This window comes from Triturus cristatus, chromosome 8 (assembly GCF_964204655.1).
Source record: "Triturus cristatus chromosome 8, aTriCri1.1, whole genome shotgun sequence".
Lineage (NCBI taxonomy): Eukaryota > Metazoa > Chordata > Amphibia > Caudata > Salamandridae > Triturus > Triturus cristatus.
The window spans coordinates 416,025,166-416,049,069 of NC_140591.1; the positions used below are offsets into that span (position 1 = coordinate 416,025,166).

Consider the following 23,904-nt stretch of genomic DNA (forward strand, 5'->3'; position numbering starts at 1 on the left):
ACAAAATACAGAGCATGTTGCATGTGCAATTTAACAAAAGTACTGTTTGATGCCCCACCACAAAAACCTAGTGGGAACACATGGGACAAGGCAGCCATTCTCAAAATGACAAGATACTGGTGAACAATACATCCAAGCAATGGCAGACTATGAAAAACACATGAACGCCAGTGACTGAACTGTTCTTAATCTACTTTGTTGAAGAATGTATGACTTAGTTTTCCAGATAGTTGAAGTTGTGGACAGCCAAACCTGGACCTGGAAAGAGGGCAGACTTCCAGAAATCATGCAGCTTTTGGGAGGCCTGACATTTTGGAAGTTTGAAACTAAAAACTGGTGGTTGCAAAATAAGATTTATGAAATTGAAAGTGATTTATTTTCTATGATTATTTTTGTTTCCTTTACAGAGTATTTCGTCATACTATAAAGGAGGATTCGAAACGAAAATGAATAGACGAGAAGCAAGTCTTATTTTAGGCATAAGGTAGGATCTTAGCTCCAATTTTTTTGTATAGTGAATTGTATGCTCTTCTCTTTTGTAGCAATAAAGAAACTGCCCAGCGCAATGGTGACACTATTTTGCTGTTGTTTGCTGTATTTGGACGCTTTTGTCCAAACAAAAGAGGAAACTGTATTTAAAGAAAATAAATCAATGATCCAGGTTGAGCTAGTGTAGGCTAACACTTCTTATCATGTCGTTATGGTACAAATTATGTGTAAGATTTTGAAAGAAGAAAATGGACTGGTACATATAGTTCAAAGAAACTAATAATAAAGAAAAGAAGACAAAAAAAGAGGTGAAAGAATACCTACTTTTTACACACAAATATAGCCTCCTGTGTTATTTTGCTTAATCGCTGGCAAGATTAAATGTAACACTTAATACTGTGTGAACACTTCAAATTCTGTTCCTAATATGTTGCTTCTTTGAAATATTTCTTCAAAAATGGCAACTTTTCTAATGTTATGATAAACCACAAAATTGAAAACTAGAGCTTTTAGTACAGAAATCCTAAGTCATTTCTGAGTCACTAACCTTCACTGTCCTTTTCATTTCTAGGGAAGTCTATCTTTCACTTTTTAGGGATTTCTATCTACATTCTGAAAGATATTCATTAAAACTTCACTCATAATTACCTTTGATTGTACAACATCTCTCAGTGGTGTGCCACCCGTCTAATATTATCTTTATATTTACTCTGGTGAATACATTGACTTAGTGTGTCATATTCTCGGTTGTTATCTGCTGTTGTCAATACCCATAAAAGAGGTGGCATGCATAGTTTATATATTTTTAGGTGCCTCACACAAAATGTACCAACACAGTACCAATGTCCTCCTAATTGGGCTATCTGCTTATTTCGGCCTACCTGCAGGCATTCAAATCTTCACGTCTTCTTAAGGAAAATACATAACATATTGGAATTTACATTTATTGCAGCCTCTTTCATTTCATTTTGGACATGGTAGGCTCTCATTATTTACTGAATGCTGCCACATTTCATGGTAACACAAAGTCTGCGAAAAGAATTGAAAAAATCTGAAAATGTTTATTCCTATCAAATTTTACTGTAATATGCAGTGGTGTTATAGCTCAAACCCATAAACGTGTGTGGTGAGCAAGGGCACATGCCTAATTAAGCGAAACATCGACATTTTAGGCTTTGAAATCTTGATATTTGTTTTCACTTTGCCAGGTCACTCAACTAGTGCAAATTATCCACCATACATTATCATTGCTATGGCACCATTTTTATGACTCAATATTGTTCTTATATGTTTATTCTCAAGACATCCTAATGGAAAATGTTAGTGAACACATTGTTCTAAAACAGTAATCAATCATCATATCTGTACAAAATCCATTCTGAGTGTCAAAGCATTTTTATAGAGTAAAATGTAATCATTTTATTGGTGAGTCCCCCAAGAGTAGCTTCTACTAGCAAACTACAACGAAGAAAGAACCCGGTGTTACAAGAACAGTTTTTTTTCTTGAGTGTGAATTTTCTCATCCATTGTCTTGTTTTATTGTGCAGCACACAATAGTTTCCTGTAGTGAATAACTGCAATAATGAGTGTTCATGCCTGATAATAGACTGTTAGTGTAAACCACTGTGGTAGAGATGGGCTATAGAACACAAATTAGAGAATTTTGTGTAAGACATGAAGGTGCATCAAAAGATGACAACTCAAGCGTTCCAATACGCAATTGCTGGTAATTGGAAATTAGGGTAGAAAATCAGTTTTAGTTTGATAAACTTGTTTATTTCATACAGAAGTGATATATAGAGGCCCAGGCTTTTCATGACCACTTCATCTTGATCTCCTCTCCACATGAGGGAAGCCATTTAAGCCAAAAGTTGTTTTCCATTTCAACTTCTTCCAACCAATTAAAAATGTCGATATTTCCCATTTTGGTGGTGTTCTAAGTCTTCCCTTTCTACTCATAGTATTTCTAGGCTTACTACTATTTTCTGTGGAGCTTTGAGCATTGCTGGTATCCCGAAGATTACTGGTCCCAGTTTCAGTATCTGAAACTCTTAGAGTGTTTGTAAATGTCTTATCAGATGCCTGCAGTGTCAATATTGATGAGGATAGTTCTAGTTTTTGCAGATAGTAATCTCACACAGGAAGCTAAATTATTGTATGATTAAATCTATAATCGGTTCCACCTCTGACTTACCTCTAATGATGGGGGCTCAGATTGTGTGGGTATAGATTAGCCGTTCTATTGGCCATTGTACCTTCTGTCATGTTTGGAGTTGAATGTGAGATATGTTTGGGAAACAGTAAATATGGCTTACATGGGAGGTGCTGAAAAGAATCATGTTGAGTTTGTTATTCTTGTAGAACAAAAAGTTTAGATTTGTCTGCTTTTTGATCAACTCAATAAATCACAGATTGACAGCGATAAAAGCTAACACTACAGTAGACTTAGTGGTAGTATAGTAACCGGTGACACTTCAAGAACGGACTCTCAGCTTATTTTACCTAAGTGGAGGAGAATCATATCGATTTGGGAGGTTTCACTACTGAGGGTCTTCATTTACACTCTGATATACAAATATAAAAAGTTGAGAATATGGATGTTTCATGTGGCAATGCATGTGGGTAGACCTTGCAAAATGGGCTCATTGTAATATATGATAGCATTTCTGCTAGTCTTTTTTCTAAGCCCACAATGTATCAGTTTCTAAGATGGTTACATTCATTAGCAGGTGCTTTTAGAGGTGGAGTGTGAAATGATTCCAAGTGCATGCTTCCCATAAAGGTGGTAAGCAAGAGTGCTTTCAGAGAACACCATGTCTCTCCTCTGCTAATTTGCTGCCTCTGTCCCAGCATGTGAAAATTCAATGGTGATTATATTCTAGAGCGGAGGACTAAAAAGTGCTCTTTTAATAGATTGGACTTTGAATATCAGGAGTTGGCTGCAAAATGCAAGGTAGCAGTTGTAGGTCCAAGTGCATCCAGAGAATCTACTTATGGTCTCACCACAAGGTGTTGTGGAAACCAGTTATTGGGCCTTCTTCCAATGGACCAGACTTTTTTGCTGGTAGTGGCTACTTTTGGGACCTGTCCATGCGAAGAGCTTTATGGCTTATGTTGAGGCGTCTCGCCCCTAAACCACAGCAAAAAAAACGTTAATATTCCAATGATTGGTTCTTTGATTTTATTGGGTCTCTTGCAAGTGAAAAACTACAGTAAAGGAATCCGCCCAAGACAAAGGAGTTCTCAAGATTGAAGTTGAAGATCTAGTTAAGGGATCAGCAGCAACAGTGGATTCTTAGGAATTTTTGGAAAAGGCAACAAAACAGGAAGTTGCATCCTAAAAGCAAGATGTATTTCCATCAGAGAAGGTCAACAGCCCACTGCCCCTCTTGGCAGTATGAAGGCACCAATGACATTCCACATATGTCTCCACCCGTTGGCATCTCAGAGGAGGAAGCATAACACTGTCTCTTCCAGTGTGACTAAGTATATCAGAAGGCAAATGTTTGCTGATATTGTGAATAAACACAAATGGTGGAACGTGGAGTGTTGCAAGAGCACTGTGCACAGCCTCCTTATTTTATCTATATAACACAAAAAAGTGCTCATGTTCAATTAATGAACGAGAGCAACACAAACAAGCATTTGCAATGCAATAGGTCTCGCATTTACGGGAGTTTGAGCTATTGGCATTGTAATTTATGTATTATAAACAAAAACATAAATAAGAGGCATTTACAGTGCCAATAGCTCAAACTTGCGTAATTGCGAGACCTATTGCATTGCAAATGCTTGTTGTTTTTCTAACTTTCAGCCATGCTGCACAGCAGCTAATCAGGTGTACAAAACTGATAAAGTAAATGTACATAGCCTATAGCTCTCCCACAGGTGAGACCTATTGGCACTGCCAATGCTTATTTTTCCTGGGTGGGTTTTTGCAGGTACTGGTGCTTTAAGTGGGAAGCTTGGGCCACTGCGAGTCATGTGCTCCCAGGTTAAACCGTGTCCAGTGCTCCCTTTCACTCACTTACATTAATAAAAAATAAAATAAAAAGCAACGCTTGGTAGCAATCTTGCGTGAGGATCAATGTTCCTGGGACACGTTTTAGTTCTTTCACTGTCTCATAAATTCACAACTGAAGCATTTGCAATAATATATATAAGGAAGCCAAAGTGGTTGTTTATTTAGCATGTGCATCTAAGAACGATTGACAAAGTTAATAGTCCTAGTTTATTGTAGGTGTAATGTTAGTAGTTGTATTATATATCTGGCTGCCTAGCAGAAATAGCAAAATACCAGTAGTATCGCACACTATGCGAAGCACAGATTTTTAGTTTACGTGTTTTAAACACGCGTTTGAAGCCACGCCCTTAATTACATTGGCCACGCCCCTTAGAGCTCCCAGTTTTTAAATCCCACTTAAAGTCCTGGGCAACAGGGAACTGTCCCTCAATGTCTGCAATAGTAGTTTTTTTTTTTTTTTTTATTTGTAAGCTCAGAATGTTATTTATTGAATTGCCTTAAACAAATGCAAATAGCGTTTTATTTAATTAAACTATGTAGCTATGAAAAAAACAACTTTGAGCTGCCAGGTAGTATGTTATCATTTTCTTGTTGAAACTGAATGGGAGACTTTATATTTTTTTAAGTAGTTCCTTAATTCCATTGCCTGAGTGTGGAGACCGGAGGCTCCCGGCTGAGGGTTGGTGCGAGGTGCTGCAACTGAACGCCGCTTGGTGGGGGGAAGGCAGGGAGGAGAAGCGGGCCAAGAAGTTTATGGGGACAGGCGGCTGGAGGGTGCGGGGTAGGCTGCGTTCATTGTAGTTGGGGGTGCGTTGCTGTCGAGGCTCGGGGGTGAGCTGCGTGGGGTCCGGTGGGGAGTGAGTACTCACGGGTGTGGTGGATGGCGTGGGGAGGGGGAGCGCAAGTGCTGGGGCGGTCCTCGTCGGGGGATTGCGGAGTGGAGAAGGAGGGATGAGGGCGTGCTGTTGGCCGGGGAGGACTGAGCATTTGCTGGGAATAGTGGAGGTAGCTGGTTGGAAGGATGGGCGGTGCTTCGGTTCCGCGTTGTGGAGGCGGCGTGCACTGCCTGGTTAAGACCCAAGGAACTACAACGTTGTGATCTTTTTTCAGCAATTCATTGCACAGAATTACGCAACCAGTCATTGTTAACCAGCTCCTTCCTTCACAACCTCGCTAAGCTGCCTGAGCACAAAAGCAGAGTGGGGTCGGAGGGAGGGCTGTGGAAGGTGGGGTGGGTGGGGTATCCCAATACATTTGTCAGGGAAGTGAAACCAGATGATTTCAATCAAGAGTAAAACAAGACCAGCCCGGCAGAGCGTGGCGCTTGCGCGCTTGGGGGCGGGGGAGCGCATTCCAGGCGGGGGAGCGGACCCTTTGAAGTGCTCCCAAAAAGCGGATTGCATGGCGGCACGATGCGCATGATTGTGCGCGTGCTAGCCATGCAATCCGCTTTTTGGGAGCACTTTTAAAAGCCCCTATAGTCTCGCTTTGCGATCGCTTACGCGATAGCAGGGCGAGACCTAAAAAGGGCTCAAGCTCAATTAACGAACAAGAGAAGAGTCTGTCTGTAATGTGTCATCCCATTGGTTTGAAGGATGCAAGCCTCACCTACCCTAAGGTGGCATGCTTCATTATCGAGAGACCCCACACACCAACTCCATAAATATTATTGGTGTGGGCTACAACCCTCAAATAAAGGGGAGCTTTTGAAATGTTAAAGAAAAGCTGGAAGGGTCCTCTATAAGGGTAGGTGGGATTGTGTGAAGAAATGCAAATGAATGAAAAGAGGAAAAACTGTTAAGACTACCACCTGGTAGACCTATAATGTTTTATTATTATTTCCAGTGAGCAGAGAATAAAAATAGGGTTTAATTCGACCGATTCTAGGAGGTCAACAAGTTTCTTCCTGAATTTTACCCTAGAATGAAAAATGTGGGGGTATTCATCAGGTCCAAGATCCAGTCTGCTAGTACAAATGACCAAAAGAAACACTTAAATAATGCAATCAGAGATGGCTGAGAGTATACTGTAATTCACTGGTGTCTGGATCGCTATACTTCAGGAGGAAAAATCTCAAGCCAAATGCAAAGACATAATAAAAATTGTAAGGAGTGAATGGTACGGTCTTGCAGTCGTAAGGACTGCGCTCACAGTGAAGGGATCAAGCGGACAACATCTACCCTCCCCCCCCCAACAAAACAACCCAAAACAATTGGCAGAAGACGGGTCAGGGATGTGCTTACCCACATCCAATCAGTGCCACGCCTCAACTCTGCTTAGCAGGCATGGCATTAGCACATGTCCCATGGGTGCCTTTGTACCAGCTGTTGATGGCATATGTAGTGCGTGCAGTTCTCTCTCCGGGCAAGTGTAGCGCATTTCATCACTAAATTAACAGATGCATATGGTGAGGCACATACTTTGTTCCCTACTGTGCTGAGAGTGTCATCCCGTGGAATACATGATTACAAGGATTCAATATCTAGTCCTATCAAACAAGGTCTGTGTATATCAAATTCAATGTTCTCAAGCAGGTGGAGAACCTCTTTTGTGTCTTTCAGATAGGATGGCAGGTCTGCCACATTCTGACTTCAGAACCAGTCTGTAAATTAGGATAAGGGGTCAAGGACGGAGACAAATTCATAATTGTTTAAGAAGAAGTAGCTGAAGATATTTAGACCAGTGCTGCCTCTGAATGATATGCTCTATTTTGAATCAAGTCCTCCATTTTAGGAGATACTGTCATGGTTGCATATCCACTTTATCTGAATTTTTCACTTATTATGATATTGAATACACAAAGGACTACATATCCCACCACCAGGTGGGACACAGGAACCTATTTGACATCACAGATGGTGTGCGGGCAGTGCGCTTCCTTCATATTGACCACCTGGACCTCCGGGGATCGTGCACTCTGCTTCCCAAATGGTACTACAGACCAGCGGTGTGACAACACAAGTTAGACTTCTCCTTGCCTGTACTCCAACATCAACCTCAGCCCCTTTCTGACCATTCACGCTGCCTTAACAGTGTGCCATATCCTCCGGATTTGCCACACTTAATAATCAAATAGGCTGCATTGACCCTAGTTTGGGCCCCCAATTTTACTGATATTTGAGCTCTTTAAACTTTGATTTTGATTCACAAGTTGTGCCACCACCACCTGGCAATAGCTGGCACCGGGCATTTTCCCGGGGGCCTGGGTGGTGGGGGCTGGTTTTGTACCTGTGGTGGTCCGTTTTGCAACAGTGCTACAATATCAGCCCCTGTAACAAAAGTGGGAGCAGTGCTTCTCACCAGCAATCTGCCCCTCTCTCCTCACCCACCCCCTGCTTTCTGAGCCGGTCGAGCAGCAATCTCCCAGGGCTGGTTGCTGTTCCCAGTCTGGCCGTGCCTCCAGTGGTGCATGTAACTTGCATCATTGATCATAAGTGCTGACTGACCATTGTAAAATGTGATATATATATAGTTTATGCAGATGACGTTTTTTACTATAATGGAAATGTATAATACTGTTTGTTGCTTTCATAAACAACTTTTCTTATCTTACCCCTCTTTGGAGGCGTTGCTTAGATGTGCTCATGCATGTCTGCTGAGCAGAGTTACAGCATGACCTCGATTGGATGTTGATAAGCAAATCCCTCACCTTATGACAATTATTTTGGTGTGTGTAGTGTCCACTTGTCAACTTCACTGTGTAATGCCAGTGGGGTGGACCCCCACCACTGCAGGACCATGCCATTCACTCTTCAATTTATATATATCTGCTAGAGACATCTAGCCGCAGATTCCTTAACTTAGAATATCCCCAGGTGTCAGACTAGATCCGGAAAAAGTTTTTGAAGCAGCACATCTGCGCGCAAGGGGACGGCGCCACACGATCCCGCCCTGGTGTCGTCTACGTACATGACGTCAGCGAGGTCATATAAGTCCCTACCGGCGCTCTGACGTCAGTTTCCTTCTTTTCCGCGTGCAACGCGGATCTGGAAGTGAGCGGTTCCTCTGGCCTGTTTTCAGGCCCTTTTTTTCGACGCTTCACGCCGGGAATAGTGTGCGATGCCCTCGGGCTTTCAATCTTGTACTTCCTGTTCGCAGCAAATGTACGCGACAGGCCAGCATCTTATTTGCATGTGGTGTCTGGGCGAGCACCACGACTCCACGGACTGCGAAGCCGGCCGACACCTTAATCCGAAGTCCCGGCGGGAGCGCCGGATGAAGCGTCTTTCGTACGACTGTCCCGGTCGGAGTCGTCTCGTCCCACGGCCTCTTCAACGCAGTTTCGCCGTCTATCGCCCTCTGGGGCCCGAGGCCGTCAATCACCACTTATTGGTAAGTTGCGGCGCAGGTCGCCGAGGTCCTCGACCTCCCTTTCATCTGTTGTCAGGGGCACTGGTTGCTGGAATATTCTGGATGTGCACCCCCGCCAGTCGTCCCCCCCCTCTATCCGCCCTATCCGGGTGCGGGGGCGTCCCGGGCCCAAACGGAGGCTTATGCCATGGCCTTGCAGGCCTCCCTTTGGTCCTCTCCCGTCCCTGGGGCTTCCTCGGGCCCTCCCCTATCTGTGGGGTCCCCGACAGACTCGCCGGTGGGTTCTCCCCCAGCGTCAAATGAGCCTTTGCCCTCCAGGGATGTCGGAGATTTGGTATCGTCAGGGCGCGGCTCGGCTGGGTCCCCCTCTACGATCCATATGGTGTCGTCAGGGTGCGGCCCGGCTGGGTCCCTACGACCCATTGCACCCCTGCCACACCGCATAGTCCCGTGGGGCTCCCTGTGGCGTCGCAGGTGGTTGCTGGTGCTCAAAGCCTCGCTTTGTGCACGCCTCGGCCTTCTGGGCAGGCAGCCGCCTGTCCGGAGCCCGGGACGGCACCCGTTCCGGCGCCATAGACTCGCTTCCCCTGCTCTGCCTCCGCATCTTTCTCCGGAGTCGGAACCTGTTGCGGATGAGGCTGAGGCGGAACCGGTGTGGCGCCAGAGGTTTGCCTCCCCGGTTCCGGCGCCTTCTCCTTTGGAAGGTGAACTTGTCGCCTCTCCGGCTCTGCCTCCGCTTCTTTCCCCAGAGTTGGAGCCTGTTGCGGTTGAGGCTGAGGCGGCGCTGGAGGTTTGCCTCCCCGGCTCAGGTGCCTTCTCCTTCTTCGGAAGGGGAGCTTATCGTGGATTCGGCGCCGGACGGAGCCGACTCGGTGCCGGATGGAGTCGAGTCGGCGCCAGACAAAGCTCGGTCGGTGCCTACTAAAGTGGTTTTGGCGCCACACGACGCCGGATTGTTGACTCTTCTCTGGAGGCGTCCAGAGAGAGTTTGGCGTCGCCCTCACGCCCAGCGTCACCGGATGTATTCTTGCCTGTGCCTCCCTTAATGTATGTGGATCCGGCAGGATCTCCACCTCTTCAAGAGCACCCGCACCCGGCAGGCTCCTCACCTCCTCAAGAGCCTCATCATGACCCCCATTCGTCAATGGGGCTCCCTTCAGATGGACATTGGTCGCACTCTCACTGTCTTGGGAGGGTTAGCTTAAAGCCCTCACCTACTGATGAGCTACTATCCCCTCCTCGGAGGGCTACCAAGGCTGGTGCAGCCTTTCTCAGAGTGGTCTCTTTGGCCACTCGGACTTTGAACATGCAACCCCCTTCGGCGCCGTTGTCTGTGGACCCTTTACTTGATGTCCTTCACCGTGGGTCAGGGAATGTGGAGCCGCTTCTGCCCTTTGAAGCTTCTCTTTATGATGCCCTTTTGGGTACCTGGGTTCGGCCAGCTTCTGGTGACTCGGTGGCTCGTTCTGTCTTGCACCGCCACCGGCCTGCTCCACATGATCTGGTCTGCTTATTTGTGCATCACGACGTGCAAGGGTTTGTTTTGCAAACTGCCTTCCCTTCCTTGCCCCGGCTATTGCTTCCTCCCTCCCGGGAGTCCAGATGGCTTGAGTCATGGGGTCGGAACATCTTTGCCTTCACTAGTGCTGCACTACGGTCACTAAATACAGTATGTGTCCTGGCTCAGGCTACCTCTGCCCTGTGGGACTCTGCAGAGTATTTGTTCTCTACCAGCGCTGAAGGCGCTCGTGTTAACCTACTTCATCTTCTCCGGGATGGCCGTGACCTTGCTGAGTTTACAATCCGCTCCGCCTTGGATACTGCTGATTTCTTAGGCCGGGCTATGGCTGGTTCAGTCGCCCTGCGGCGCCATGCTTGGTTACGGGATAGCATCTTCCCGGTAAATATACGGGAGAGTCTTGTTGATATACCCTTTGATGTTGTTCTATTGTTTGATGCACACGCAGACTCGGCTGTTCAGCGCCTACTGCGGGCTTTCGCCCCCCCCCCCTTAGGCCTGTGTTCCTCAGGCGTTTGTTCTGGGGTGGTACCTTTTCATTTGGCATCCTTTTGATGCGTTATGTGTTTTAGGCTGATAGTAAGCCTCAGGTCTTCCTTTTGCATGGTCGAAGGTGATTACCTTTTAATTTCTCATCCTTTGGATGCATTATGTATTTTAAATTGGTGGTTAGCGTACTGTGGCAGTGTTCCACGGATTGTTCCTCTGACTGTGGCTTGCCCTAATTAACGTGTTCCCCGTTGTTGTGGTGTACATACTCCGTGTGGGGTACTTGTTTGCTATTATATAGCTCTGTTATGTCAACTGGGCCTACGGGTTCCTTTGGCCTCTAGGCGTCCTCTAGTGCTCTTATCTGCCGTTGTGCGGTGCTCAATGTTGTGCGTTGGCGTCATCTTCGATACGTCAGTGGTTAGCTTGCTGATTTGCCTCATTCTCCTCCTTCAGAGGTTTTTGGGGTGTTCGTCACGCTTTAAAGGCAGCTTCCGTCTGCCATTACGGCACCAGGTGTGTTCCTCTGCAACCAGGTTGCATAGTCGTGGCTAGTTTACCCGTTCCTGCTATATATATCTGTAATTAGGTATATATACAAGTTCCATGGGTACTCTTCTTCCTAATTCTTCACCTCTCTTCGAGGCTGCAAGGTCTGGTCCGAAGTCTCCATGTTTCAGGGACATTTCCAGTTATGCATGCGGCATTACCAATAAGACCCTTTTTGCGTTCTGCTTACTGGGGCGGTTCCCCGGTTTTACACTGCCCCCTTCTTCGTGTTCAGTCACTGAACGCTTCTCTCTTCTGGACAAGGGTTACTTTCCTTCCAGTCGGAGGGTGTGGTCTGAAATTCTGCGATTATTCCTCCGTTTCTTCGCCTTAGTACTTTGGTGCCTCTGCTGCACCTTCCTTCGGCTGTGCTATATTGTATCAGCTGGGCTTATGGTGCGGCTCTTCTAATGTCAGTCGTCCTAGAACTCCACCCTGCATATCTGTATTTCGTGTGTTGGTTCTCACCTTGGTCTTACCGCTGCCTGGTCCAGCAGCCTTATGCTTATTTTAGCTACGCCACCTTATGGTCTCTGTAGCTGTTTGCTCTGCGCATGTATCTTTGTTGGCCTGCATTAGCGTGCTTAAGATTGTTACTGTTCGCCCCTGTTCCCCCTTTTTGGGACTGGGTTTGCACTTGGCGTGCTGATTTCTAGTCTTGACCTTTGGTTCTTGGCTGTAGCCTCTCCGGCCTTCCTTCCGTGGGCTAGCCTAGTAGGCTCTGGTTGCATCTCTTTAATCGGTGTTCACATAGTATGCCATTATGCTGAGTGGTCCTTTTTCCTCTCTCTTTCTTTTGTTCTGGTATATGGCTGGTGCCATGTTTATGCAGGTACCATTATGGCTTTTTTGGGATGTCTTGCATCCCGTTATCTTTTGCTCTTCCGAACTATTAGGGTTGCTGTCTGGCTGTTCCGCCACAGCCTTTCCCATTGTCCGTCACTCTGTTACCGGCTCAAATGCTTGGCGCTTTCTGTTGTTCTGTCGCAGACCCACCTCCCCTTTGGGGTATGGCTGTGGTATCTATTCTAAGTTAAGGAATCTGCGGCTAGATGTCTCTATCAGATGTACGAATTACTTACCTTCGGTAAAGATGTATCTGGTAGAGACGTTGTCTAGCTGCAGATTCCTTAACGCCCACCCAGCCTCCTCGTTCTGCGAGGACCTAGTCACGTGGGGTTCTCCGCTGGCCCTCTTTTAGAGTTGGCATTGTTTTTTCTCTCATGGGTGCTCACATTGTTGCATCTCTTTGACATTTGCCATAGTACAGCTGACTCCCTCTCAGGGGTTTCTATTACCATAATACAGTTGACTCCCTCTCAAGGGATTCTTACCTGTCAAATAATGCCTTTTGATTAACCTTCACCAGGAGATTCCTCTTCATTTTCTTATCTTCTCCTGCTACCTTCCCTCCCTCACACCTTCTCTATTGGCTCAGGGTTCTAGTCTCCTCTACAGTAGTCTTCTTTGGGGATCTGTTGACCTCTGTTTCAGACCTCCATTATTATAGGGGCAGTGCCAACATTTTCATACCTTCCTGCGGTGGACTGTTGTTCTCTCTGTGCTCCGTTCTTGCTGGACGGCACAGTTCTACATGGTATTAACAGTCTATTTCTGTCTGTTGAGATATTCTTCCCTCGTTGCTCTTGGGAAGGGTCTTCGCTTAGCTTGCGAGGTTCTTTCTCACAGCTTTTTCACTTATGTGTAGGCAGTGTCTGATTCTGTCTTTCACAATGGTGTCTTGCACCATCCTCCTTATTTATTCATGGATTTTCATCCATCGTACACTGTTCCCATACTTTCACAGTTTTTTTGTTGGTGGCTCCGCGTTGTGTCACGGAAAAGCTTCTCCGACGAAAACTGGCGTCCGCGCGCTGGGAGGGACTTATATGACCCAGCTGACGTCACGTACGTGGACGACGTCAGGGCGGGGTCGTGTGGCGCCGTCCCCCGGCGCGTAGAGGAGCTGCTGCAAAAACGTTTTCCGGATCCAGTCTGACGCCTGGGGATATTCTAAGTTAAGGAATCTGCGGCTAGACAACGTCTCTACCAGATACATTGTTACCGAAGGTAAGTAACTCGTACGTCTTCTCGTGTTTTTTTTTTCTCCTGATGTAAACGGAAAAAAAAGAAGAAAATGGTGCCCCTGTTATTCCGCAGTCATACACATGCATGGTGAAGCATGCAAATGGCAAGGGAATGATGCATGGGTCAACAGCACCCGCCCCATTGCACCTTTTTTGTCTTTTTTTTTGTTTGATCATGATGAGCAGCATTTCAAGAACGCGTGTGCAAACCAAATAAGTCACAAAGGCGAGACTGATTGGCTTTGGCAATGCTTAGGTAACATACAATGGAATACCTGCCTGGAAGCTGGACTCACCTTACTTGGCTATGATTTTAACAAGGAAGAATGAAAACACAGTAATGGAATTGCTTCTAAGTAATTTAAACAGTACACACTTACAGGTGCTATAGCAAAAAAAAAAGACCTGAACATATCCCACCAGTCGGTCTGCTCATGGTAGACTATTTGACTTGTTCGGTGGCACCCAGCTTTGAAAATCTCCATCGCACGTTCACATGAACAAGTTACCTTGCCCTAATGTAATGGTAATCCGTGCAGTGCATCGAGAGCTTGTGATGTCTAACCGGCTCTAGAAAATGTAACGGACACATCTTTCCCCCAAATTTACTGGACTCTATATCCTTCTCAAAGTCACTTTTTTACAATGCAGAAAAAAAGGACAGTAATAGTGATCCAGGACCTAACTCCTTAGATATTGCCTGTGCTCCATGTTGCTGTGGAGTGATTCTGTCAAGTTAGATGACTTATTGAAAGAAAATCGTGTTTTGAACGCTAGAGTCTAAGTTATGCCTGCTAAAGAGCAAGTTTGGCATTGACCATGTTAACCAAATTCTTCATGGCTTTTTCTATTGCTTTCGTCCTCTCTTGGCAGTAAAGCACCCTACCTGCTGTTCAGTTATCTAGTCCCCCACTGTGTCCTGTAGGTCACTTTTGTGGATGTGATCTAAAAATGCTAACATGACGTGTTCTGAAAGTCGAGGCCACGTGCTGTATGACATTAAAAGTATGACCAATGACGCCTCCCAGTTCCTGCTGGCAGAGCAACTTCAGACTTTCCTCGTGCCTCACAGGAGTCTCCTGGAGGTCCTTCCTGCTGGGCTGCCATGGGACTGTGTGGACTGTGCGGGCCTCTGGTAGGCTGCGCAAAGGCGTCGCTGAGGAGCTGCCAACAGGACCACAGCCAATTTGCTCATGCAGCTGCAAAGGGTGGTGTTTCAGAGTCTGTGTGCTCTTGCCGTCAGGAATTAGGGTCACATGCCTCCATCAGATGGTCTGTAGGTGACCAGTCTCCATCTGCGACTTCCATGCTTCCCGGTGTCTGTCGTGGAGCTGCTGCCAACGCATCTCTCTGTTTGGGATTCCCCTCTCACAAGAACTCTGTTGAGGTCCTTACCCCTGGATTGCCACGTGACTGCAAGGGCTGTGTGATCGTCTCGTAGGCCGTGCTGATGGGTCGCTGTGGAACTCCCAATAGGGCCACGGCCAAGATTCATGTAACCCCAAGGGTGGATAGTCCAATGATCGGATATACTCTTTTTCGGCAGGCCTCAGTTTTACGGGGCACACAGAAGATTTCTGGGTGGCTAGCCTCCCACAGCACCAGGATTGTCTCGTTGAACTTCAGATGCTTGGAGCGTTTAGATCCACTCTGGTGGTGCGAGGCTCCTTAGATGTTCTTGGTGGTGATGCACCTGGATAATTAATACGATAATTTTGTTACACTTGGGCAACAGGCGGCGGTCTCTTGCTTTAGGTGACACCTTAGATTTAGGAGGATTAGAAGGACTTTGTGGCCACTTACAGTTATCTTCTGGCAGGTGCACTTGCTAGACGTGATGTCATCGATGCCAGGCAGCCGGTGACAGGTGAGTGTACGGTCGCACTGTGAAGCATGGGGCCTGGACGCAGAGCGTGCTTACTAGAGGCTTACGGTTGGTCCTCCCGTGGAGCTGTCTTCAGTGACGTCTCTGCACCCCAGTGGCTGGCTTGTGTTGAACACCTTCTCCAGTGCTGGCACGCGTCCTCTGTCTTATCGCTCGTCTCCCTTTTTCCTTGCGAGCCTGTGGTGGTTGTCCGCCCTGTGGCATTGTGCCACTCTCCTTCTCTTTTGCGGTGTGGGGTCCTGCCACGCTCTTCTCCTCCTTCCGACCAGGTTCCTCACTCTGATGTGGCGTCGTGCCACCTGTCTCATGTTTGCGCCACATGGTTATCTCACTGGTTGTGTCCGGTTCTTAGGACTGTGTCTTCTCTTCGCTGCGGTTCTGTTGCAGGCCTGTCGCCAGGACATGCTTCTTCTCCTTGTGGACCTCTTGCCGTCCCCATCCCCTCCTAAAGTATTTTCGCGGTGCTGTTTTGCCAGGATGTCCGACCAGCTTCTTCTGTCGAGGGTGTTGTGCTTGCACCTCGAGCCTGTGCCATTGTGGCGCTAGATCCTGCCTCCATTCAGGAATGCTTCGCAGGATTGGGCACTTCATGTGACATGCTCCTTGCTTGCGGTGGCAACGTGCCACAGGGAGTGTGCTGCTCTCCTCCTGCCTGTCTTGGGCCACTGGCGACTCCTTCTTGAGGCAGTGTGAGTGATGACACTCTGTGTTGTCTTTAGCCTACAGCCGGGCTTCGCTGGTGTTGTCGAGATGTAGAGGCTCTCCCTGTGGCATTCAACATTACTTCTGTCTCTCCTGGGCGTCTGCCCGTGCTGTCAAAATACTGGGTTCATGTGCTGCACACCTCAGACTCTGCGCTCTTAGTCCTTCATAGGGCGCCCTCTTCTGGCACTTGTCATGGTTGCTCTTCTTTCTTGCCGTGGTGGCTGTTCACCATCCGGGGTGTGGGGCGGGGTTTCCTCGCTTGCAGTGGTGGCAGCCAGCCACTGGGAGTTGCGTATTGCTCACTTCTCTCCTTCAGGCTGTTTCTTCTTTGTTGTGTGACCTCTTCTCTCAGGCCAGTACGCAGTGTGCCTTCAGAGGGGAAGCAGGTCTCTGGCTGCCGGCAGTGGCAGCTGAATTTGCTGGTGCTTACAGTCTCTAGTGAAATACTGTTGCTTCCTCTGGGGGCGGGGCAACTTTGCTGGCCATGCTGCTCCTTTTCTTCTTTCCTTTTGCTAGGTACTGCCTTTCTTGATGCCCTGCTGCATGTGGGTTCTTGGGAGTCTTCGCTGTGGGTTTGCGGTCTCCCTTTAACATATAGGCAGTCTCCAGGTGTCGTGTAGTGCTCACGTAGTCAGAAGCTGTACTCCGCCTCTCACACTCGTCTCCCTGCCTGGGGTTGGGGGTACATGTAATGTTCTCACGGGGTGTGTGCATCGTCCCCTGGATTGTCCTTTACATTGGTGCCTGAGAGACGGAGCAGCTCACTATGTGCTGAGACCGGTGTGCTGTTTTGTGGTGTAATTTTCCTGCTGCTCAGATACTTGGCAGCTGTTATGTGCTTCACTGGGGGCCTGCCTAACCCCCACATGCTTGTAGCAGCAACAGGCTGATCGAGTTGTCCAGCGCTCGTTTCATGAGTGTGCTAGCTTTTTTTTACTTCTGGGGTGACGATAAGGCAGGCCTGGGGCTGCCGGTGCAGGATTTTCTTCAGTGCGGGCGCACCGTAGCCACACGCCCGCCTGATGGCATTGCAGGCCTGCTCTCCACAGGCAATGGCAGTCTTTGGCTGAGACAGTGGGCCTCTACAGTCCCGAGAATGCCGGCATTGGGTTGTATACTGCGCTGTTGTGGTTGCAGTCATTCGCGCTTCATTAAAGCCGGCTCTCCATTCCCCTCCTTACCAGGACGCACGAAGGCAGGCAGGGCGGCCTATGGTTATTTTGTCAGGTAGGATCCGCTTTGGTGCCTTGGTGGCATGTGTGTGGGGGACACTGTTTATTTCTGACACTGTCGCAATATTTCCTGCTTGCACTGCAGGAAGAGGGGGGCATGCCACCATGCCCTGCTGGAGGCGAGGTCGCAGGAAGCACTACCGGCTAATTGGTAGTATCGGGTGGCTGCTGCTCTGTGTCGGCACTTCGGTGGCAGCGCTTTCTTTCGTGCTGGTGCGGCCTCGTAAGTAGGGCCACGCTGCGGGACACCTCTCGCACTGCCACAACATGTCTTCAAGGCAGCCGACACTTCACTTGGCCAGTACTGTTGCAGGCACTGTCTTGTCGCACTTCAGTTAGGCAAGCGCTCCTCTGCCCTCCTTACTAGTATACAGGCACCTCGGGTATGGGTTAATGCCGATACTTGTGGGCGTCTGTGCCGCTCTTTGACGCGGGTTCATAGTGTGCTTCTTGCCATCACACCTCCCCTGTAAATACCTCACACCTGTTGCTGAATGCAGTATTCTCGTCCCACACGGGTGCTGGCAGTGGGGGCAAAAGTCACTCGGAGGTGTGGTGGCACTTCACCCCTGCTTCTCTCGCTACCAGCCCGGTCCGTATGGCGGGGCTGCAGCAGCTCAGCACGCGGGGCAACTGTCTGTGGACGCGTGTCCAGGCATGCCATGACCCGGTGCTTTTGTCGCTTCAGCAGCAGGTACGGGGGTGCATTTGATACCTGCTATGCTTCTTCCCCCACGACTCACTGGAAGACTGCTGCCATTGTATGCGCGGGGATTGACCCGCGCGTCGCCATTGTGGTATCTTGGGCCCTAAGCCCACATGCTGGACAAATAACCACACTGACACACAGTAGTAGGGTACTGGAACTGGCCTAGGGCATGTGCGCCTGGCCCCTTTTATTAGTAGGGTCACCTGACCTTGTGACGCATGTGATGGGTGGGTGTACAGTGTTGGAGCAACACAAGGCGGAACACTAGAACGTGTCCAGCAGTACACTACAATAGTGACAAACAGTACAACAAGTAAATCACGTTCAAGTAAATGAAATGGAAGATGCCATGCCGGAGCCTGCGTCAAGCTTTCAGTCTGCTGATTCGTGTTGTTTTACTTGGAAGTAAAAGCGTATTATGCACCTATTTCAGGGTAGGAAAGAACACGCCTCAAAAATGTGTTTTTGTTCCCAAATCTAGTTTATAACGGCCGGCGCTGTGTGTGCCATGCCTTTTGTTGTTAAGGATGCCGTTTTGTGTTTATTCCACAAGATGGCATCCTGTCTATTTTTTTGTGTGAAAAAGTCAAAGCTGTTGAGTTGGTTTTGTAATTATTAATCAAAAGTTCTTGTATTTATTATTGCAGCCCTTCTGCTAGCAGAGTGAAGATTAAAGCTGCGCACAGAAAAATGATGGTTTTGAATCACCCAGATAAAGGTAATTTTCACAGAGGTTGACCGGGAGAAAAAAGAGCATGCTTTAATCATCCACTTGTAACATTGAAACTGTTCATTAAAGTCTGGATTTAAAGTTTTGCTAAAGACAGGGCATTTTTTAGACAAGCCAACTGTCTCCTAGTTGCCAAATATTGTTTTTAATGGCAACGGAATAAGCGACTGTCGAGCCCCACATAAAACCAAAAATAAATAGCATTTTTAATCCAGTTGCTTTCAAAGTTCATCAATAGAAAATCAATAAAGGGGATTAAAAATTATGGGAAAGTATCTTATGGCACATTTTAAGTAGCTAATCATGTTGTTCCTGTTGCGACAGAATTTACTTAAAGTCCCTCTAGCAATAGCAGCTTGGTGTTCCTTTTCGAAAACCTCATTAAAGTATCTTTACCCTTCAGTAAAAGTTTGGCAGTGCATTTTTTTAAATAACAGACGTGCAATAAACATGGTGTAGAAAACTGTCATCATCATATAAGCTAAATTAAATAGCACGTGAATGCATTTTACCTTGTACCACATGTATATGACTTCATTTCTAGTATATCATGATACAAAACTCCACTAGTTTCGGGCAATTTACAAAACTATTAATTTAGTTGTAACTGGTTGCATACTAAGACACTGGCGACATGGTTTAATTTAGGGGTGGGTGTAACTCGTGTAACTTGCTGTAGCGCAAGTATGCAAATTGACCACAATATTACTCAAACTTTCCTGGAATTACGCGAGGCGCGTAAATCGGCATTAGGCGTTATTGCACCTTCACATCCAAAATGGACCTTTTGCGCTAAGAAAATAGTGCTGAATGCAACACTTGTAGCAAGCAGCTGCTAGTCATCTCTAAGTTTGTTGTTCCTGTTCATCTGTGGTAGGATTTTTGTATCAAATTACTCATAATTACGCACATGGGCATAAATGCATAGTTTTCGGTAATTGTTCGTCAAAAGTCATGTGAAATTAACAAAATTACTCTGCTAATTCCAGCGTAGTTAAAATTTTGCACAGGCCTCGTTTAATTTTACTGTACAATTTAGGAAGTGTGGAAGAAGTTAAATAAACATCAGTCATGAGCTCGCCGAAGTGATAATATTAAGATATTCCAGTAGTGTAGATTAAGTTTGATTCTTATCCATTACTTTTGAAAACCCCGTGGACCAGTTATTGGCCAAGCGCATCAAGTTACTTGGCTTAGCCTCCCCAAGACAAATGTAGAAATCTGAAATGTATGCAGTGGTAGAGTATAAAATGCATCACTCTTGTGATGGGTAAGTCAGTGTTGCTTCTTCCCAGAGAAAGGGGCTGATTTAGATTTCAGCAGACTGGTTGCTCCATCAGAACAGTGACGGATATCCTGTCTGCCGAAATGTAAATCCCATAGGATATTATGGGATTTTTATTTTGTTGGACAGGATATCCGTCACCGTTGTGACAGAGTAACCCCTCCACCAAAATCTGAATCAGGCCCAAAGTGTCAGATTTTTAAGTATTTAAAGAAATCATGTTTGTGTAGACCAAATTAGCCTGTAGTTGGTGTAAAGATTTAAATGTTTGACCCTGAAACAAATCTGTTAATTTAATACTTTCTTATTCTTGCCATTTTGAGAGTATTTATTGCAGAAATTAGCAGACAAGTTTGAGTATGTGAACGACATTTAGGAGTAAGAAGGAATCTGTTGTTATTATCTTAAATCTTACCCAAATTTCCTGGTGTCTTGAAACTAATTTATAAAAAAATAATGGATTGTCAAATTTACATAATGTGTCTCTGCTATTCAATAAAACCTGCAACCAATTGGAGATTAGCAAGAGTAAAGGAATCTTAGCCGCATCCCCCTGTTGGCCCAATAATAGAGTCTCCCTTTGGGGAGAGGCCATTTGTTCCTAGTTATAAAGAGTAGTAGGAATTTAAGTGATCTGTGGGGGCCATTCCCTATGTAACTGGAGATCAAGCCATCCAGTTTTTTAAAAAAAGGCGGTGGGTACATACAGTGGGAGTGTACAAAGCAGGAACAAAACTTTTGGTAATATAGTCATTTTACCAAGCCAATTCAGCCAACTAATGAACCAAGTAGTTGTTTCCATGTTTCTAATTGTGCCTTGGTTTGCTGAAAAAGAGTGGAGTAGTTGTGTTGAAAACACTGATCTAGATTTGCAATAAGTGTAATACCAAGTGAGCAAGCCTGTTTGTTACCCTAGCCTTGTCTGCTAGAGCGCCTCCTTCCAGGATTATCCAAGCGTTAATGGTGTTGTGTCTATATACTGAAATGGAGCTAAAACCACCAACTTTTTGCTTTATATTATCGATGACTGGATTTAGTTAAGATGAAAATCTGTGACCTTGGTATAGATCGCAGTAGAGACCCGAGGACTTTGATTTTTTTAATAGTGGGAGAAGAGTTCAACATTTTTTAATATATAGTTTTAGATAAAGTGCATATAATGCAGGCCAGAGCAGGCAGTCCTGTATGGTGCTCCATTTAATAGGAATTGAAGAAGACGTGTTACCATTAAAGTGAACTGGCCTTCAGAGAATGATATAAGTTCTGAATCCGCCTAATGTAAGCAAAATGTAGCCCATTATTCAAAGCACCCCTAGTAGGTACTTCCCAGGACACTCGTTTGAAGGGTTTTACTCCATCAAGGAGTATAGTGGTAAGTGGTTCTCAAAGAGTTTCTGCATGAATGATCCTGGAGACTTCCTGATTAGTATGGTCGGTGGTATCTTTTCTAGGTATAAAGCTGTATTGCATATGAGAAGAATTGCATATCAAATGTTAGAGAGGTGATCATTCTGCTCAGTGTGCTAGCTAAGAACTTTACAAATATTATCAAATCAGAATTCAGGAGAGAAATTGGGCTGTAGAACCGTCAGTCTTTCAGATTTTTGCCTTTTTTGAAAGCATCTAATATGGCGTTGGACCAAGATTCAGGAACCTGATTATTTGATTTGTTTTAGAATTTCTAAATAGAGAGGGGCTAATTCTTCTATAAGTACTTTATAGATCTCTGATGGTATTTTGGTTAGACCAGTCGCTTCACCAGAGGGTAATTGAATTACGCAGGTTTTGCCCTTGGCTAAAAAATTTCTTCACCCAATAGAAAGTTGCCTTTCATTAACAGTAAGAAAGTTCATACAGTCAAATAATTTGTGAATCTTTCGACAAATAACTTCTTTTTCATCTTGGTATACAGTTGAGTAATAATGGTCAAAGGCATGCAGTATTTTGTTACGATTAATTTATCTATTAATCAGGTTGCCTTCTCATGAGCATGCTTCCCTATTTTATTTTTGTGTTTTCACCAGTTTCAAATACATATATTTTTTTTTAAATAGGGACATCTTTTTTGCCTTAGTACAGTGTATTCCTTTGGTATGTCCCTTTTAGAGCGCTAATATCAAGACTTTTAGAATTTAATTCTGGGAATTTATTAAGTACTTTAACCATCAGTGTATATATTAAATTACAAAATTCACCTCTTCATCTGTTACCTGGTAACCAACCAGCCGTGGAAATTAGGGCCGAAAATGATATTGTTGTGCCCATTATGTAAGCTTTCCCACTGTCCCAAACAATGTGAAGTGAAGCAGTTCCCAGGTTAATTCTATTAAAATCAGAGGTTTCTTTTGTAAGATAATTAATAAAACGTGTCCCTTCCCAAAGGATAATGCTGAAAATTCCAGTTCTTTTTTTTTTGGGTGAATTTAGGTTGTTTTAATTCCAGTTTAAGAGAATCTGAGTGGTCAAAATATAATAAAGGTAGAGTTTCAGCCTTACTCTCATCACAGATAGCTGAACTAACTAAAAAATATGTATTTGAAAATCTTGACTGTGGAGTTTTAAAGAAAATGTGTACTCCCTTTCTTAAATAATCATTATGTCTCCAGGGGTCAGTGAGCCATAAAGTGCTCACCAATGTTCTAATAGAAGATCTATAACTTTTCATATGCGCCTTATGTGCTGTGATGGATGTATCTAGATGAAAGTCAGGAATACAATTAAAATCTCTGCTAATGACAACTGAACCAGACACATTTGATCATTCCAGAGAGAGAGTTATGAAGAATATAGATTTATCACAGTTATGGGCATATAATGAGAGGAGAGTAAAGCTGTTTCCTCCCCGACCGCTGTAGAAGAGATTTATGCCATTTTACAGAGATCAGCCTTCTCAGCTTTAGAAGAGATCAATGTTGATGCAGTTTAAATTAATTATAGAGGCTCTCTTTATTCCATCAGAAGCTGAGGAGCTTGCAGCGTCATAGATTCTGGGTAAAGCATATCCTTTTCTAGATTTACTCAAAAAAGATTTCCTTGAGTCTCTTGAAGACACAGTATATCATACTTCATATGTCAAGCTTCAGACAGTGGCCTAGCTCTTTTAATGCCCTCCCTGATGCCATAGGCATTCCAAGTATCTGAACCATTGAATAAAGAAAGGAGCTCAAAGAAGCTTTGAAGGCCAGTATTGGAATATATGTTACTAATTTTGTTTAATAGTCTTCCTCATGTGAAAATTCTCCTGTGCACCCTATGATATTTATGTTTCATCTCCCCAAGTCCTTTCCACCCTCCCCTGCACGCCACCCTCACAAATAAGCCATGTTTTAAATGGGATCCTGGAGCTGCTAAGAGAAAGCACTTCTGTTTGGCCTCATTTATAGTTAGATAATAAAATAGAAGCTTCAGAAAAAAAGTGAGGAAGCTGGCGAGTATTTACCTTGTCAAGTTGAGCATGAGTCTCTTTGCAGCCTTTGATCCCCCCCATCCTGTGCTATTGGAGGATTAGAAAAAAAACCATACCAGCAGATAATTAACAAGAGAATAAAAGTAGAAAGCAGAGTGTAGTAGAGCATATAGGACAAATATAAACCACTGATTGACACCTTTAAAATTCCACTTACTATGGAAAGCAACGGCTTCAGTTCTTAATTCTGCAGATGCTGCCTTTTCAGTGAGGCATAAGACAGTTTTACCCCTGAAAGTCACTTTGCGCCTTACAGTACGGCTGTTGCACCAAGGTTCGTACATTTGACAATCAGTTTTCAAACTTGTCATAATTTCTCTGTAGTTACTTTAGAAAAATAGATCCCAAAAAAAGTGTAACCATTGTGTAATAAGATTTGCAATTTGGAAAAGTTTATCTTGAAGAAGAAGGTCAAATAAGTTAA

The 23,904-nt window shown here is 45.3% G+C and overlaps 1 protein-coding gene across 1 annotated transcript in view; it reads left to right on the forward strand.

Annotated features, from left to right (window-relative positions):
* DNAJC15 (DnaJ heat shock protein family (Hsp40) member C15) overlaps positions 1–23,904 on the forward strand; it is a 174,812-nt gene that overhangs the window by 101,989 nt on the left and 48,919 nt on the right. Inside the window, exons 4-5 of the mRNA XM_085621815.1 lie at positions 408–484; positions 18,647–18,717. Coding sequence (XP_085477941.1) covers positions 408–484; positions 18,647–18,717 — 148 coding nt within the window. The remainder of the gene's footprint in view (positions 1–407; positions 485–18,646; positions 18,718–23,904) is intronic.